The 18373-nt window shown below is 41.1% G+C and overlaps 1 protein-coding gene across 4 annotated transcripts; it reads right to left on the bottom strand.

The window, feature by feature from the left end:
• Positions 1 to 4269: 4269 nt before the first annotated feature.
• Positions 4270 to 17655, bottom strand: LOC139370701 (casein kinase II subunit alpha'-like). Of its 4 annotated transcripts, XM_071110360.1 has the most exons (13): positions 16614 to 17517; positions 14276 to 14381; positions 13313 to 13358; positions 13036 to 13137; positions 10408 to 10458; positions 10071 to 10130; positions 9851 to 9934; positions 8797 to 8907; positions 8543 to 8644; positions 7898 to 7998; positions 5381 to 5529; positions 5182 to 5264; positions 4270 to 4773 (listed from the first exon to the last, which is right to left on the bottom strand). In XM_071110360.1, exons 2-12 carry the CDS (start codon positions 14302 to 14304, stop codon positions 5188 to 5190), a joined length of 912 nt encoding a protein of 303 aa, XP_070966461.1. In that variant the 5' UTR covers positions 14305 to 14381; positions 16614 to 17517; the 3' UTR covers positions 4270 to 4773; positions 5182 to 5187. The 4 variants fall into 4 exon arrangements, with proteins under 4 accessions (XP_070966461.1, XP_070966442.1, XP_070966452.1 ...); XM_071110341.1 differs by lacking the exon at positions 13313 to 13358 and having other exon boundaries at positions 16614 to 17655; XM_071110351.1 differs by lacking the exons at positions 10408 to 10458; positions 13313 to 13358 and having other exon boundaries at positions 16614 to 16953; positions 17067 to 17547.
• Between the last annotated feature and the right edge of the window lie 718 nt (positions 17656 to 18373).

Below are 18373 nucleotides of genomic sequence, written 5' to 3'. Positions count from 1 at the left end.
GTTACTGGAGAAATGTGGGAGATTACAAGGTGGAGGTAGATGGCGGTAGATGGATGGATCCAGTGATAGATGGAGCCTGTGAGTGTGTGCTGGGCTTGGGTTTCTGATGGAGAGGGTGATTAAGAAGCCAGCGACGGCTCGTATGCAAATTCATTGGGTGTGATCTGATAGTGTTAATGTTCTGTATTTATATCTCTGGTTCACGTGGCCTGTTTTTTTCAGTGTTTACTGAAATTCTGGGTAGAGACATAACATTTAGCACTGTGCGAGTATGATGAAATTGTTAAAACAATGCTCATTGTTAGAAACTAAAATGAACAAAACTTAACAAATAATGCCGTTTTTTTATTTTTGAAAACAGTAGTTTTCATTGACGAGGGTCCTAATTTGTTATTTTTTGGCACTAAAATCAATCAGACAAATAGACTTGACATTCTGTGTTGTTTCAGAATACTAGACTACTAAAAAATGTATCGTTCTCTCTACATGTATCTTCCAGTTTGCGTCCTGTTATGGAAACAGCACCCTCCATCAGCCTCTCCAACTCTTTGGGAAGGGCCCTAAGTGTGGCTACATGTCCCTCATCGCCTACCGTAGCCCTCGTAATGTCCCCCGCCCGCGTTTGGCATGCAATGCCCCTAAATTGACTCTATGTCAGATCTGCAGAATGCTGCGTGTGATGCGTTTTGAGGCTGCTGCTGCTGCAGCCAACAACAGGTGAGGCCAAATCCCCATGCTGCACTGCCCTGCAAGATCACTCTAGATGCATTGTGTCATGTCTCTAGATGGATTGTTGTCAGTCTTATTTCTCTTCAAGCCCTGTGTGTGTAGGTAGAATATATATAATCTAGCACTGTCAAAATGTGTTATATTGGGGAAAAGGCATATGGTCTAAAATTGTCAATTAAATACATTTACAAAATCCCGTTCTGAATATTTTAGAGAATGTAAATTAATACTTCAATATACTGTATATATCACTGAATGATAGTTAATCTCTTTGGGTTTCAGGAAGCAAGCATCTTCTCCTCCACCACCTAGCTCTCCAGCCAAGTCAAACAGGAGATGTCTGCCTTTCTGCTTTCGCCACAGACGTAATACTAGTAACATAAAGAGTTTTGGATGATAATGGATCCCAAGAGCCCACCCCTACCCTTCCAACAATCCTTACCCAGCCGATGGGAGTGAGTTCCCTTCACGTTTCCACACAAACCCGTACAGAGAAGCACAGACTCCATGTCCCCATGCTTCGTTTGTTGGGGGTAGGGAGGGCACTCCTGAGACAAAGAAAACATATTTTGTGTACCAGTGACTGACAGACTCAGCTTCAACCACACCGATTTATTTTGTCTTGTGCGTCATTTCAAAAGGTGAGACTCTGCTCACTGCAAAGGTCAGTCGGTAATTAAACCTGTGGAATGTTTCCAGGGGTCAGGAAAGGAGACCAAACTGTTTTGGGGGTTTGGGTGTTGGGTTGTTTTCTTTTTTAGGTGTTTAATTCTGGGTGTACATTGCTAAACGGAAAGTGTAATTGACTGACATTGGCACTGTGAAAACCTGTATTGGGTTTCTACTGTGGTTTCTTTATTAAAGTTTTGACTATTTCAATCAACTTAACTCCTCGTCTGTCGTATTGTGCTGATGTAATATTACGTGTTTGTTTGTTGTGTAAATGTAATCAAATAGATTACTGTCCATTGAAGTGTAGACTGAGTTACATGGTGGTAACAAAAACAGACCCAGTAGTTACAATGGAACACACATAGTACTTAGCACTTGCATACCTGTTTGTGGCAGACATCATTTCAAGCATTTGCCAGTTAATTCCAAATGGAGATACGTAATCAAAACATTACAGTAATTACTGGCTTGGAGGAAGTTCTACTTACTTAGTTCTTGTCTATCTCGTTCCACCCCATGCCACATCTTTTGGTATCTGCTGCTATCTCCCGTCTCTGGGTATTTCGTGGACGCCCTGTTTTCCATTTTCCTTAAGGGTTCCAGGATAGAGCTGGAGGGAGGTTCAGGAACAAACATAATGATGGAAAAAAAACATGATGAATTGTTATGCAGTTGAGGTTCCATTGTTTAATTGAGTAAATTATTCCAAAACTCATATGAATGATCCTCAGACAAATTAAAGGCAGAAAGACACAAAGAAAGGGGAAGAATAGGTAACAAGTAGACACACTAAAAATAATTTTAAAAACACTGGACACTAAAAACAACACTGGACACAAGAGACCTAAAATAAGCCCTCCCATCAAATCCAAAAGATTCATATGGTTGTTAAATGACATGGAAAATCTCATTCACACCCCTGTTAACACCGACTCCTGTTCTCCTGCTTGCCTAAAGCCATGCAGACCTGACCACAGCTGACCGGACAAGGCCCCTGTTAAAACTTTGATTGGGAGAGATGTTTTCTGAACGTGAGGAGCAGAGGAGTCCGGTTGTAGGACAGGAAGCTCGCTCTCAGGTTTCCTCTTAAGGAGAAAGTTGATATTTCAGCCACGCTACCCTGGAATTACTCACACGCATTTACAAAAACAAGATGTGATGCAGCTGCACACTCAAAAGCAAAAATAAGGCCTGATGGCATTGATAAACTTTTAGTGTCAAAAACTCCTATGATGTAGTTATACACTCGATACACAATCAATAACAATGCCCCTCAATAGTGGCTGTTTGGCTCCTGGGCTTCAGCACCATTTACAGTACTTATTTACAATTGGCCGGTTCCTTGGGTGGAGACATACTAATGGCCAATGGATCCCCTATACGGTACATGTCAATGTAGTTCATTACATAAGCAAGCCTACCTGGGGGTGAGAGAGACAACTGACTGAAAAATGTTCCAGGTTGTTTTATGTACCCTGAACGTGATATCAGATCGTACTGTACTGGACACAACACACCTTTTCCGTCTCACCAAATGTTTACTCCTGTATTCTGATATCAAGGTCAAACAGTTAAGGAGCCAATTCCTATGTACAGGTACAATTTCAACACAAGGTGTACTGGTGGTGTCTATAACTCTTACCAAGATTACACGACGATACCATTAGCCTACATGCATAAAGTTTGCCTCATCACTGCAGACGTGCGAAAGAATCAGGGACTCTGATAACTTCCACAAGTGATGTTTAATCAGGTCAATCAGGTGAATTCTATATACAGGTCAAATTTTATTTTTTGAAACAGTATTTTGTTAGATGGGTACCACTTTACAGTCAGTTACTATTTATAAAGGGTATAAAATGGGTTTGTTAAGGAGTTAACTCATAGGTTAAAATTGTGTTCTGGTTGTTTTGGTGCTTGTGATACATCTGCCTCGTGCAAATATGTGATAAACCAATGTGTGTATATAATGATGAGAGGGTCTTGTCTCTGCACAAACCACGGGAGTCGTTGTCCCAAAGGTGGGTGGTCTTCTTATAGCTCTATTCCCGCGTGGAGATTTTGACAGGAGTGAACCCTCTCACTTCGCCTTTTCCTCTGACTGTACGACACTATGTCACCTGACATCCCAGTAATTCCATTCACAAGGGCTCCTGTGCAACGGGCTGTGCTCAGCTACTCACGGGAACCAGAATGCACTAAGGCACAGGGGTCAGGCAACACAACGCTTTCCAATACCACTGGCCTACTTACAGTAAAGGTCACAGCATGAATGCCTGTATATGTGGGTAAAAACACACAGTAAGATGGATAAATATACCCAACAACACAACAATCAGAGATTGAAGTCTGTCCGAATATAACCAAGGGAAAAGGATCAAAACACAGATGAATAATAGGTCTTCATGCTGCGATGTGACACCCTCAGAGTGCCCTTCCTAGTAGTCACACTAGGTGTGAACCAGACACTCATTTGTCGGAGGTTTTCAGGTATCACCTCTGGTTTCCTGAGGGCCGTCGTTCAACAGATAAGTGCACAAAGCCGAACAGATTACACTGGTTCAGTGAACGAGCACTGATGGTTCACAATGGATGGTCTGTCAAAACATTTTGGCCATTTCTAGGTTGTGTACATCTTGATGCCAAGCCCATTAACGGTTGTGGTGGCAACTTCCTCAGCTATTGTCACATTTGTCACCTTCCTCAGCTATTAATGGCATTGATGACAACTGTTCTTTGACCACCAGATACAGGTAGTATTTGTAGTTCTGTCTGATGAATTACCCCTTTCAAATATACTGTAAGACAGCATGAATAACAATATGCTATGGCGAAATATGACCAATTCATGACACAAACACATTAATATAAAAAAAAGTATTATTTTTATTCATATTATGATTCTACCTAAAGCAGAGAAAAGGTCCACCATAACACTTTGGTACTACAGTGTGTCGAGTCTGAGCATAGGCCTGCCTAGTGGCTGAGCACTGAACAGACAGACTGACCAAGGGGGGGGGGGGGGGGGGGGGGGGGGGGGGGCAGGCTCACGTTCCTTTTCATACTCCATGCTTAGTTAAACGAGGGAGGGGGGCCAAAGGGGGGGGGGTAATGACAGGGAAGGATCCTTTTTTTCTTGTCTTTGAACATTTTCTGTTTACCTCGTGATAAGAGGAGGGGGCAGAGAAGGACAGGGGCAGCAGTGAGACACCAATCTCATTGGTCTGGCTGCTTGACATGTAACTGGGGCAAGTCAACCTCAGACTGACAAAGAGAAGGTGTGTGTCTGGTGTCGCTCTGATCCATTGTCACTGTACACTTGAAGAAGTTTCTGCCACAAAGGGCTAAAAAGTCGAGGTAAAAAATGTCCTCCTGAAAGACAAAGAGGGAAGAGAAATTATACTGTTTATGCGCATTCATTTTATAGAATATTAAAGTGATTTTATTTTAAAAGTTTTAAATAGAAACTTTAACACAGAGCATTAGGCACGACAAATGTGATTTACAGTACAACTGATTTGTTTTTGATTCTCATGATTCAATTCACCGTGATTGAACCGAATCCCAACCACTACAATGGCGAAGTGACTCATACGATTTGTCATAAGGAATCGTTTAAATAAATATATTAATGAGAATCAAATGAATCGCTGTAATTATTATGATTTATTTTTGGAGAAATTGGGCATCTGTTATACAGTAAATCAAATTTGTACGGCCTTAGAACAATTTAAAACAATGGAACAATTTAGAACAAGTGTTTGTGATTCTCTCACTCACCTGCTTTCATCGAGCCGTAGTGGATCCACTGGACATCATATTGCCATCCGCATTAGAGAGAGACTGTTCCTTCAGCACAGGATCTGTGTAGAGGAGTCAACATGTTAAAGATCACGTCACCTTTCATCAATGCACAATAACTGACACTCCACTAACAGCAGAGGTAGTCAGCAGGCGTGGTTCAGGTTGAGCTACTCACAGAAGTAGGGGTGCTCCATGGCCTCTGTGGCCGTCAGTCTCTGCTGATGGTCGTAGCGCAGCAGCTTATCCAGCAGGTCCAGAGCCTCAGGGCTAACCAGGTGCTGGTTCTCGGTCTGGACAAATTGCTCCCAGCGTTTCCGCGTCTGTCTGGGGGGGGACAGAGAGCCAGCTTTAATACCTCCAGTCACATACAGTGCCTTCAGAAAGTATTCACATCCCTTTTCTTTTTCCACATTTTGTTGTGTTACAGCCCCAATTTAAAATAGATTGAATTGAGATTTCGTGTTACTGATCTACATACAATACCCCATATTGTCAAAGTGGAATTTGGTTTGTAGAACATTTTAGAAATGAATACAAAATGAAATACAAAATGAAAAGCTGAAATCAAAGCTGAGTCAATAAGTATTCAACCCCTTGGTTATGGCAGGCCTAAATAAGTGTAGGAGTAAAGAAAGTGCTTAACAAATAAGTTGCATGGACTCATTCCGTGTTCAATAATAGTGGTTAACATGATTTTTGAATGACTGCCCCCATCTCTGTACCCCACACAGTAAATTATCTGTAAGGTCCCTCAATCGAGTAATACATTTCAAGCACAAATGTAACCACAAAGACCAGGGAGGTTTTTCAATGCCTCACAAAGGGCACCGATTGGTTGAAATGTAAAAAAACAGGGATTTCACCATGAGGCCAATGGTGATTTTAAAACAGTTACAGATTTGAATGGTTTTGATATAAGAAAACTGAGGATGGATAACATTGTAGTTACTCCACAATACTAACCTAAAGAGTGAAAAGAAGGAAGCCTGTGCATAATACAAGCCTGTGCATATACAGGGGGAACCGGTACCGAGTCAATGTGCAGGTTAGTCTAGGTAATTTGTACATATAGGTAGGCTACGCATAGATAATAAAAAATAAAGAATATTAACATTTGATTTTCTATTTAACTAGGCAAGTCAGTTAAGAACAAATTCTTATTTACAATGGCCAAATCTGGACGACGTGGGCCAATTGTGCGCCGCCCTATGGGACTCCCAATCACGGCCGGTTGTGATACAGCCTGGAATGAAACCAGGGTGTCTGTAGTGACGCCTCAAGCACTGAGATGCAGTGCCTTAGACCGCTGCGCCACTCGGGAGCCCCTAAACAAACAGTGAGTAGCGGTATTGGGTCAATGAAAATCCTTAATGCATCCTGTTTGTCATGCATCCTGTTTGCAACAAGGCACTTAATTAATACTGCAAAAAATGTGCCGAAGACATTAACTTTTTGTCCTGAATACAAAGTGATATGTTTGGGGCAGATACAACACAACTTATTCCACTCTTCATATTTTCAACCACGGTGGTGGCTGCATCGTGTTACGAGTATGCTTGTTATCGGCAAGGACAAGGTTTTTTTTTTTAGGATAAAAATAAACGGAATACAGCTTTAAGCACAGGCAAAATCCTAGAGGAAAACATGGTTCAGACGCTGGGATACCAATTCACCTTTCAGCAGGACAATAACCTAAAACACAAGGCCAAATCTACACTGAAATTGCTTACCAAGACGACATTGAATGTTCCTGAGTGGTCTAGTTACAGTTTTGCCTTAAATCGGCTTGAAGATCTATGGCAAGACTTGGAAATGGCTGTCTAGCAATGATCAACAATCAACTTGACAGAGTTTAAATATTTTTTTTAAGAAAAGGGCAAATATTGTACAATTTAGGTGTGCAAAGCTCTTAAGAGACTTACCCAGAAAGTCTCACAGCTGTAATCACCGCCAAAGCTGCTTCTACAAAGTATTGACTCAGGGGTGTAAATACTTATGTAAGAGAGATATCTGTATTTCATTTTCAATACATTTGCAAACATTTCAAGAAACATGTTTTCACTTTGTCATTATGGGGTATTTTTTATTTATTTTACCTTTATTTAACCAGGCAAGTCAGTTAAGAACAAATTCTTATTTTCAATGACGGCCTGGGAACAGTGCCTGTTCAGGGGCAGAACGACAGATTTGTACCTTGTCAGCTCGGGGGTTTGAACTCGCAACCTTCCGGTTACTAGTCCAACGCTCTAACCACTAGGCTACCCTGCCGCCCCAGGGTAGCCTAGTGTGTGTAGATGGGTGAGATTTTTATTTTATTGTATTCATTTTGAATTCAGGCTGTAACACAACAAAATGTGGAATAAGTCAAGGGGTATGAACACTTTCTGAAGGCACTGTACAACATTATCGTCGCCTGGGAAATTATGTTTCCTTTTCTGGAACTAGTGGGCCACTGTCTGGCAGCTATTAAAGATTGTGTCATGCATAAGAACAGCCCTTAGCTGTGGTATATTGGCCATATACCACATCTCCTTGTGCCTTATTGCTTAAATATATCACTAATAGAATCAATCTTGTGGGGCATGTTGAAATAATTGATATCCTACAACTAATTCAAATGCTTCCTCATTACCAGGTAAATACCAGTAACCCTTATTTCCATGTCTCAACAGCACTCCCTTTTGGTACTCACTGGCCAAGAAGGTCCTTGAAGCGTGGGTCCAGTTCAATGTGGTATTTGCGCAGGTAACCAAAAAGTTCATCTGTCCCCAGGACTTTGGCAATTCGGACTAGCTGAAATGATAACAGTGACAATTTCACACAAGTGTTTGGGTTTGTCTTAGGGAATATTTTTCCATGCACAAGCTAATTTGGTTAGTACATGTTATCATCAGATAGTGAATGTGTTATCTACTCTAATAGATTGTAGCAGTCAGTTTTTCTCCTAGGATTCTTTTACGGAGCGGTGTCAAAGTTAGTTTCCTGCAATTCTACACGTTGTCGTGGGGATGAGAGAAAATGTATCAATGGGGGCCCAATGCCTGTCTAGTTGTTATATCTGGTTTTAAGTTTACACAAACGGTTTACCATCCCGAAAAGTATTTTCTAAAAATGAGAAATAAAATAAAAAAATTGGAGTGGCGGCAACGCTTTAACAGTAGTGGCCCGCCGTTGCTAAATAAATATAGGGGAAACACTGAGTCAGTGTTTGTTGAGGTTGAGATTACACAAGTTAGTAGTAACATTGGGTTGAATAAGTTGGGTTGTAGTGAGACTAAAGTTTGGTGGTGACAATAGAAGGGGAACATCTGTTGAGTGGTTAAGGTTAGTGGGATACCTGGTCATAATTGTCCTGGCCATGGAAGAAGGGCTCTTTCTGAAAGATCATACTGGCAAGCATGCAGCCAAGACTCCACATGTCCAAACTGTAGTCGTACATCTGACAGGAAATCACAGAATGCATCAGTTACTGCCATACATCAATACACATACAGTTACCAATAACAATGAAAATCGGTACACAATAACATGGCAAATGTATAGAAATACCAATTGTGTCTGTGTGTTTGCTTGCATGTGCTGGGGATTTACCTGGTAATCCACCAGTAACTCAGGTCCCTTAAAGTAGCGAGATGCTACTCTGACGTTGTATTCCTGTGCAGGATGGTAGAACTCTGCAAGGCCCCAGTCTATTAGACGTAGCTGCAGCACAAATACAAACCGCGGCGCGTCACAATGCAAACCGCGCCGCGTCACAATGCAAACCGCGGCGCGTCACAATGCAAACCGCGCCGCGTCACAATGCAAACCGCGGCGCGTCACAATGCAAACCGCGGCGCGTCACAATGCAAACCGCGGCGCGTCACAATGTAAACCGCGTCGCGTCACAATGTAAACCGCGTCGCGTCACAATGTAAACCGCGTCGCGTCACATTGTAAACCGCGTCGCGTCACAATGTAAACCGCGCCGCGTCACAATGTAAACCGCGGCGCGTCACAATGTAAACCGCGCCGCGTCACAATGTAAACCGCGCCGCGTCACAATGTAAACCGCGCCGCGTCACAATGTAAACCGCGTCGCGTCACAATGTAAACCGCGTCGCGTCACAATGTAAACCGCGTCGCGTCACATTGTAAACCGCGTCGCGTCACAATGTAAACCGCGCCGCGTCACAATGTAAACCGCGGCGCGTCACAATGTAAACCGCGCCGCGTCACAATGTAAACCGCGCCGCGTCACAATGTAAACCGCGCCGCGTCACAATGTAAACCGCGCCGCGTCACAATGTAAACCGCGCCGCGTCACAATGTAAACCGCGCCGCGTCACAATGTAAACCGCGCCGCGTCACAATATAAACCGCGTCACAATATAAACCGCGCGAGGAAAATTGCTACTGGAAAAAGCCTCATTTTTTGCAGTCCTGTATGTGTCCTTATGCAATCTGATGCCATAAGAATATTGTATTTGATGAAGACTAAAAGAGTTCAAACACCCATTATAATGGTGGAGAAATAGTCACTTTAGACAAATCTCTGACACATTTCTGTAAGCGTTGTAGACTTTTCAAACAGAGAATAACATCCAACTCCTAGAGCTTTCTGAGGACCCAACATCTCATAAGAAAGGTGAAGAGCTCCCCCTACCTTCCTCATCTGGTGGTCAATCATCACATTGTGGGGCTTGACATCACGGTGCATTATCCCCATACTGTGGCAGTAGTCCAGAGCCTGAGAGCACATATACCCACATCATGTCAGAGACAGAGACACATTGGCTAGACCCCACAAACTAACCCCACAGTTAGGAAGGTGTGAAGGTGGGACTAGGATGTGAAAACACACAGGGTCAAACTGTAAGGCTCACCTTAAGTAGTTCATACATGTAAAAACGGATATCAAAATCTGTTAACTTCTGGTAGAGCTCCTGGGCAGAGAAGAAAATCAAGTTTTAAATTTAATTTGCAGAAAGAAAGTATGTGATGCATGCATCCATGATGAAACAAACACAAATTTACCTAAACACTTTCAACCAACCAAAAAAAAGACAGACAGACAGACAGGACAGACATATTGAGTGGAAAATTCTCTGCACAATGCAATAAGTCATTGCTACCAACATAGTATCTGAAACGGTATAGCCTAATAGGCTATTAAAAAAGCATCCCATACCAGTGAAACCCCATGCCTAGAGATGATTCTACCTTAAAATCTGTGTTATTGATGCATTCAAAGACAAGCGCAGGCGTTCGGGACTGTAGAGAGGTTTAAGAGAGAGGACAAATAGAGGAAAAAATCTGAGAAAGGTGGAAATATTCAAATCACATTAATTGATAAAGCAAACATAAAAAATGACATTATGCTATGAGCCATATAGAGTTGAAGTCGGAAGTTTACATACACCTTAGCCAAATACATTTCAATTTAGTTTTTCACAATTACTGACATTCAATCCTAGTAAAAATTCCCTGTCTTAGGTCAGTTAGTATCACCACTTTATTTTAAGAATGTGAAATGTCAGAATAAAAGTAGAGTGATTTATTTCAGCTTTTATTTCTTTCATCACATTCAGAGTGGGTCAGAAGTTAACATACACTCAACTAGTATTTGCTAGCATTGCCTTTCAATTGTTTAACTTGGGTCAAACATTTTGGGTAGCCTTCCACAAGCTTCCCACAATAAGTTGGGTGAATTTTGGCCCATTCCTCCTGACAGAGCTGGTGTAACTGAGTCAGGTTTGTAGGCCTCCTTGCTCACACACGCTTTTTCAGTTCTGCCCACTAATTTTCTATAGGATTGAGGTCAGGGCTTTGTGAAGGCCACTCCAATACCTCGACTTTGTTGTCCTTAAGCCATTTTGCCACAACTTTGGAGTATGCTTGGGGTCATTTTCCATTTGGAAGACCCATTTGCGAACAAGCTTTAACATCCTGACTGATGTCTTGAGATGTTGCTTCAATATATCCATATAATTTTCCTTGCTCATGAAACCATCTATTTTGTGAAGTGCACCAGTCCCTCTTGCAACAAAGCACCCACACAACATGATGCTGCCACCCCTGTGCTTCACAGTTGGGATGGTGTTCTTCGGCTTGCAAGCATCCACCTTTTCCCTCCAAACACAACGATGGTCATTATGGCCAAACAGTTATATTTTTGTTTCATCAGACCAGAGGACATTTCTCCAAAAAGTACGATCTTTGTCCCCATGTGCAGTTGCAAACCGTAGTCTGGAATTTTTATGGTGGCTTTGGAGCAGTGGCCTCTTCCTTGCTGAGCAGCCTTTCAGGTTATGTCGATATAGGACTCGTTTTACTGTGGATATAGATACTTTTGTACCTGTTTCCTCCAGCATCTTCACAAGGTCCTTTGCTGTTGTTCTGGGATTGATTTGCACTTTTCGCACCAAAGTATGCTCCTCTCTAGGAGACAGAACACTCCTCCTTCCTGAGCGGTATGACGGCTGCATGGTCCTATGGTGTTTATACTTGCGTACTATTGTTTGTACAGATGAATGTGGTACCTTCAGGTGTTTGGAAATTGCTCCCAAGGATGAACCAGACTTGTGGAGGTCTACAATATTTTCTGAGGTCTTGGCTGATTTCTGTTGATTTTCCCATGATGTCAAGCAAAAAGGCACTGAGTTTGAAGGTAGGCCTTGAAATACATCCACAGCTACACCTCCAATTGGCTATAATTATGTAAATTAGCCTATCAGAAGCTTCTAATGCCATGACATCATTTTCTGGAATTTTCAAAGCTGTTTAATAAAGGCACAGTCAACTTAGTGTATATAAACTTCTGACCCACTTGAATTGTGATACAGAGAATTACAAGTGAAATAATCTGTCAGTAAACAATTGTTGGAAAAATGACTTGTGTCATGCACAAAGTAGATGTCCTAACTGACTTGCCAACACTATAGTTTGTTAATAAGAAATATGTGGAGTGGTTGAAAAATGAGTTTTAATGACTCCAACCTAAGTGTGTGTAAACTTCCCGACATAAAATGTATACTGCGAGGGAAAGGTAGAGCAACAAGTGACTTAAGACCCACCACACAGCAGAAGCACATCAACATAGATAAAACATAAAATAATATAATAGCAATCACATCACAATTTGGTCCCAGTTGCAATTGCAATCATTTTGTAACTAAAGGTAAGCCACTATCAATGTTAGCCTCAGTAATTTCCATTATCATAATTCCCATTTATGTTATTGTAGGCAGCAGCATTGGGAATAGGTGATGAAGAATTGCATGTAAGCAATTATTTGAGGAGGTAATGTTATCGGTTGGGCATCTTCCTTGCATCCATAAACATTATTCTCAAAATAACCCTGACAAAATGTAAAAAAGACTGAGTCCCGTATCCCCACGTACAGTTAATATCAAGGCTGCCATGCAAGAACCAGATCATCTACCTGTTTTCAGATCGTCTGTCAGTTAATTAGCTTAAGACTTCATCTGTGAGTAAGATGACTAGTTCGCAGAACTTTCAAACAGTTTAAAGTGAACATCACTAAAAGAACATCAAAACGCATTCACAATAAGTCAAGTATAATGTGCTGATATTAGAAAGGACGTCAACTGTAACTGTAAAAATGTTGATAAGGTGTGGTCTTTCCCCTTCATTAGCCAAACCTTCATTTTGTGAGGATAACATTTGCTATCTTTGCAAGCATAAAAAAGTATACTGACAACACCGAAGCTTAAATTCAACAGCCATTATATGTATAGGAACACTGACAAAATTGGTTTACAATGTAAACAAATCTGATCTCAGGTGACTAAGAACTAGAAGCTAGAAGAAAGTAGAGCTGTAACATACCACAGGGTCTTTCACTGTGTCCACCAATCGGATGATGTTGGCTCCACCTCGCAAATTCTCCAGGATCTTGATTTCACGCTTGATTTTCTTCTTCTTGACAGGCTAATTAGGGTGATGATAACAGAGACATCCAATTAAACCAGGATGTAGCCTAAACATTTGATTGTGCAGGATGTGATCTCATTAACAACAGTGGTAATAGTGAAAGCATCAGCAAGAGGTCCACTTTTCCTCCCATGTCACCATATTTCGATCTGTTATCCTGTCGGAATATTACTTGGACAATGTGATGTGGTACAGTGGGGTCCATAATTATTGGCAACCTTGAAAAAGATGAGCAAAAAAAAAGACTGTATAAAATAAATTAGACAAATACTGAGCTACATTGTATGCTCGAAAAAAATCTTAAATGATTTATACTAATGTAATTGCTCAGAGAAATAGATGTTGTTAAACAAGTAATAATAAAAAAACATCTAAAGATAGGAGTCAAAATGATTGGCAATCTGATAAAACATTTTAGAAAAAGGCTTAGGGTCTTTATCCTCTCAAGAGGAGAATGCTACATGTATTGAAAACAGGGGTGCTAATAATTGAGCCCTATCTTTATTTAGATTGTTTTGTATTACTTGTTAAACTGTCTTTCTCTGACCAACTGTATTCTTTTTTATTGTTTAAGCACCGCACTTTACTTCCCTCTGCCAAGCTTCCGCACCAAGTGGTAGTCTTTCTTCCTGGTTACTAGAGGGAAGCTATATTGTATGCTAAAATAAAAAGGGAAATTATATACTTTTATACTAATACAGAGAAAGACATTTTAACAAGTAATATATAAAAAAAATAAACAAAAAAAAGATAGGACTCAAAATTATTGGCACCAGTTTTTAATACTGTAGCACTCTCTTTTTGTGAGGATAATGACACAGCCTTTTTCTAAAATGTTTTATGGGATTGCCAATCATTTTGACCTCTCTCTTATTTAGATGTTTTTTTATTACTTGTTAAACTAAATTATATATATATATTATATATATGAGCAATTGTATTAGTATAAAATAATTTCCCAAATTTTTTGGACATACAATAACGCTCAGTATTTGTATTATACAGTATTTTTTGATCATCTTTATCAGGGGTGCAAATCATTTTGGACTCCACTGTACATGTTTAAATAAAACAGACCACTCTTTCATCGCTGCTGGAGCATTCAGAAGAGCAAAGCAGGCCTTCAGCAACTTACCTTGAGGATCTTGACAACCACCTTCTCATTGTTGTTGATGGCCTCAAAGACCTCACTGTACTTTCCTCTGCCGAGCTTCCGCACCAACTGGTAGTCTTCCTGGTTACTAGAGGGAAGACGGAAAAGAGATTAGTCAGCACATATCAATTAAATCGATTAAATCTAGACTTGGTTTCCTCTATCGTAATCGCTCCTCTTTCACCCCAGCTGCCAAACTAACCCTCATTCAGATGACCATCCTACCCATGCTAGATTATGGAGACTTCATTCATAGATCGGCAGGTAAGGGTGCTCTCGAGTGGCTAGATGTTATTTACCATTCGGCAATCAGATTTGCCACCAATGCTCCTTATAGAACACATTACTGCAGTCTATACTCCTCTGTAAACTGGTCATCTCTGCATACCCATCGCAAGACCCACTGGTTGATGCTTATTTCTAAAACTCTCATAAGCCTCACTCCCCCCTATCTGAGATACTTACTGCAGCCCTCATCCTCCACATACAACACCCATTCTGCCAGTCACATTCTGTTAAAGGTCCCCAATGCACACAGATCCCTGGGTCGCTCCTCTTTTCAGTTCGCTGCAGCTAGCAACTGGAACGAACTGCAAAAACAGTCCAGTTTGAGGGTTTATCTCCATCTCTTCATTCAAAAGACTCAATCATGGACACTCTAGGTCCAAAATACTTCTCAACAGCTTCTACCCCCAAGCCATAAGACTACTGAACAGCTAATCAAATGGCTACCCAGGCGATTTGCATTGCCCCCTCCCTCTTTTACACTGCTGCTACTCTCTGTTATTATCTATGCATAGTCACTTTAAGTCTACCTACATGTACATATTACCTCAATTACCTCGGCTAACCGTTGCCCCCGCACATTGACTCACTCTGTGCCGGTACTCCCTGTATATAGCCTCACTACTGTTACTTTACTGCTGCTCTAATTATTTGTTACTTTTATTCTTATTTTTCACTAAACACTTATTTTTCTTAAAACTGCATTGTTGGTTAAGGGCTTGTAAGTAAGCATTTCACTGTAAGGTCTACAACAACTGTTGTTGTCATGTGTTGCTGCCATGCTGTTGTTGTTATCTTAGGTCTCTCTTTATGTAGTGTTGTGGTGTCTATCTTGCCGTGATATATTTTTATTTATTTTTTAATCCCAGCCCCCGTCCACGCAGGAGGCCTTTACCTTCTGGTAGGCCATCATTGTAAATAAAAATGTGTTCTTAACTGACTTTCCTAGTTAAATAATGGTTAAATAACAATACATTTTTTTAAATGTAAATGAGAAAACAGATTAGTCAACATTTTATTCCACATCCTTCCTTCCCATCACAACACTCAAGGTATAGAATAGGCCTCGATGGAAAGAGGTTGAATCTTTTAGAAACAAGACTCATTTTCCCAGTCAATGAAAGCGAGAGTGACATTTCAACCACAGAGAGGGGACATTCCGAGTATCCATCTGTTTGAGGGCCCTTGATTATACTAATGAATAAGACCAGTGGTGCTGGGACAACCCTATTTTGTGCATCGAACTGAATATATTAAGCTAGTTGTCTAATGGAAACAGATTAAATTCAAGGTCTAGTCAATCTTCAATAAAGTGCTGCAACTGTACAGACATTTAATTAAGTAATTAAAAGGTTGTGTCTCATTAACAGCTTGTGTAAATGTAACCAAATTAGCTAGATCTGAAAGAAAAATCTATATATGCCACTTAAAGGAATGATAATGTGATCTGGCTATGTAAAGTTTATGAAATGTGGGAAACTATGTATCTACTGTTGTACGATTCACAAGCATCATTTGGTGCTGCCTCGGCGTCAGCAAGGCCTCCTCGATCTCACAGATTGGCGTGGGATGGGAAAATCATCAATCTGAATGTGCTTGGCGCAGACTCACTTACTCAAGCCATGAACGTTCCCAACAAAACCTTGCTAAACCAAGCTAAATCTCCAAAATACATTATTTTCCAAATATAGTCTTCAAAGTACGCTCGTATTATGTATTCATTATTATAGCTAGCTATTTAGTCTGATATTGCACCCGCCCACACAGAACCAATGCAATGGGACAATATATGGCCACAGATTCGACCATAATGATAATCCATGGTAGTAGTAGAATATTCTGTTGTGGTAGCTACCTGTACATCGTGTTGAGTGGATAGCAAATATGAATAGCCTGCAGCAATAAACTATGAAGGACATAAAACAAAAACATATATGGAGATCATATACTTGATAAAGCATTTGGCAATAAAATACTAAATAATGCATTATAACGTTTAGAAAGTCCAGCCCGGCAAAAAAATAAAACACTTTACCTCCAGTTAGGCACGTGGGTTTCGTAGTCCCAATATTCCCTGCTCTTCAACGTGTTGACATCGGCATACACCCGAGATTTACTGCCGGCCGCCGGGCCGGGCATGGCGAGCACCGGAGCCCGGTCTGTTTTGAGGATTCGATTGCCACAGAGCTCGTTTTCTACTTGGAAAGGGAACACAGATCACCGTTCTCTTGTCGGAGCCTCACTTTGTCCGAGTAAAGTGGTTCCTATTATCTTATATTTTCCCCCGCGAGAGATGACCACAGTGCGCTGCGCACCGAGGTTGATGATGGATAAGGGGAGACGAGGGCCGTCAGATACTGCTAGTGTTAAGACGTCTGGGAGGAGAATGAAAATGGAATGCTGAGGTAGAAAGCCAAATTCAAGAACTGCCACGATTTACATAAAATAAAAGGCAAACATTTTTATTAAAAGTAACCAAAACACTGACCGAGATGCCAGGCATGGCGGGTTTAGGGATCAAATGATTGTGGTTTAAACCCCCAACCCCCTTGTGGGCCTTAAATCCCGAATCCAAAACTAGGTTCCTACCAGAGTACACTCTTCTTGTTATGGCCCTCCCAATGCAACAATCTTCCAGCGGGTGGATAGGGAGGAATTGAACGGAAAAGTCCAATAGAGAAGTTGGGTTTTACAGCTCACCCCTAACTATGGGGTATTGACTAGTCGCTACAGCCGGTTGGAGATGGGTGGAGTATAAATACATTTTGTTAGCTAGCATGCTAACTCAGTCAGAATCGCGCCACCGTTGAGCGCGGTGCAATGCACCCACGTGGGCCCGTGGCATATGCAGTCGGAGTGAAGACCACCTAAAAATTCGCTTGAAAAACCTGTTGGAGTTCGGGTTTTGGGGCTTTCTTTATAGACCCCCCGCCCCCGCCTCCGCCCCTTATTCCGAACCGCAAGAAACCGGATTGCGATAGAAAGTGTACCCGGAAACGAATATAATCTGGATAAACCAAATATAATTTTGAAGAGATGGGAAACTCCATTGGAATCTTATTAACGGCCATTGTGTACGTCGCCAATCACCCGGTGTATTATGGGTTATTCTGGAACAAGGAGAGTTCACCTTCAACGAGTGAATCGGAGTCAATTGGGCGCTAGTAAACAATAAGTGTAAAATGTTGTTGTCTTAGGTCTCTCTTTATGTGATGTTGTCTCTCGTCGTGATGTGTGTTTTGTCTTATATTTATATAGGAGGCCTCTGCGTCATTGTAAATACGATTTTTTTGTATTCACTGACTTGCCTAGTTAGATAAAGGTTCAAATAAAACATTACAAATATTTTTCGAGATGTGAGATAATTAATTTGTTCTCTGTAATATCGTGTGGCTGTGGAATCGTGACATTACATGCTTTCGAGGGAAATAGGCAGGTTTCTCAATTTATGCCGCGTCCACATGCTAGTCGGCACTAAAAAACTATATTACTCGGACATGCGAACGCTTGGTAGTTATACTCGTGCCTCGTTAAACGAATAAGTAAGTAGAAGATGTTCGATTTTCCTAATTCCGAATCGGGGTGCGTTCGTAAATTCACTCTGGTTATCTACTACGATTTCAATGAGCACTCGTCTGGGTGTGCCAGAGCGCAGAATAACTGATTAATTTACGAATGCACAACACCAGTTGAATATGACCAGTGTCATTAAATGGCAACAAGTAATTAAATTGTTGCCAACAGCACTTTAACAGTCACCAACTCCATAGATAACATGAAAACATCCTAACAAAA

Source organism: Oncorhynchus clarkii, chromosome 2, assembly GCF_045791955.1.
Source record: "Oncorhynchus clarkii lewisi isolate Uvic-CL-2024 chromosome 2, UVic_Ocla_1.0, whole genome shotgun sequence".
NCBI classification, from domain to species: domain Eukaryota; kingdom Metazoa; phylum Chordata; class Actinopteri; order Salmoniformes; family Salmonidae; genus Oncorhynchus; species Oncorhynchus clarkii.
The sequence above is the reverse complement of the archived record's forward strand: the minus strand, read 5'-3'. Positions and strand labels throughout refer to the sequence as shown.

Excerpts from the sequence above, each read along its gene's own strand:
- LOC139370701 (XM_071110341.1), bottom strand. The coding sequence starts at position 16,717 with ATGCCCGGCCCGGCGGCCGGCAGTAAATCTCGGGTGTATGCCGATGTC. Across the intron at positions 14,382-16,613 it reads ACCCACGTGCCTAACTGGAG|TAACCAGGAAGACTACCAGT; the intron begins GTAAAGTGTTTT and ends TCTTCCCTCTAG. Across the intron at positions 13,138-14,275 it reads TGGTTGTCAAGATCCTCAAG|CCTGTCAAGAAGAAGAAAAT; the intron begins GTAAGTTGCTGA and ends CACCCTAATTAG.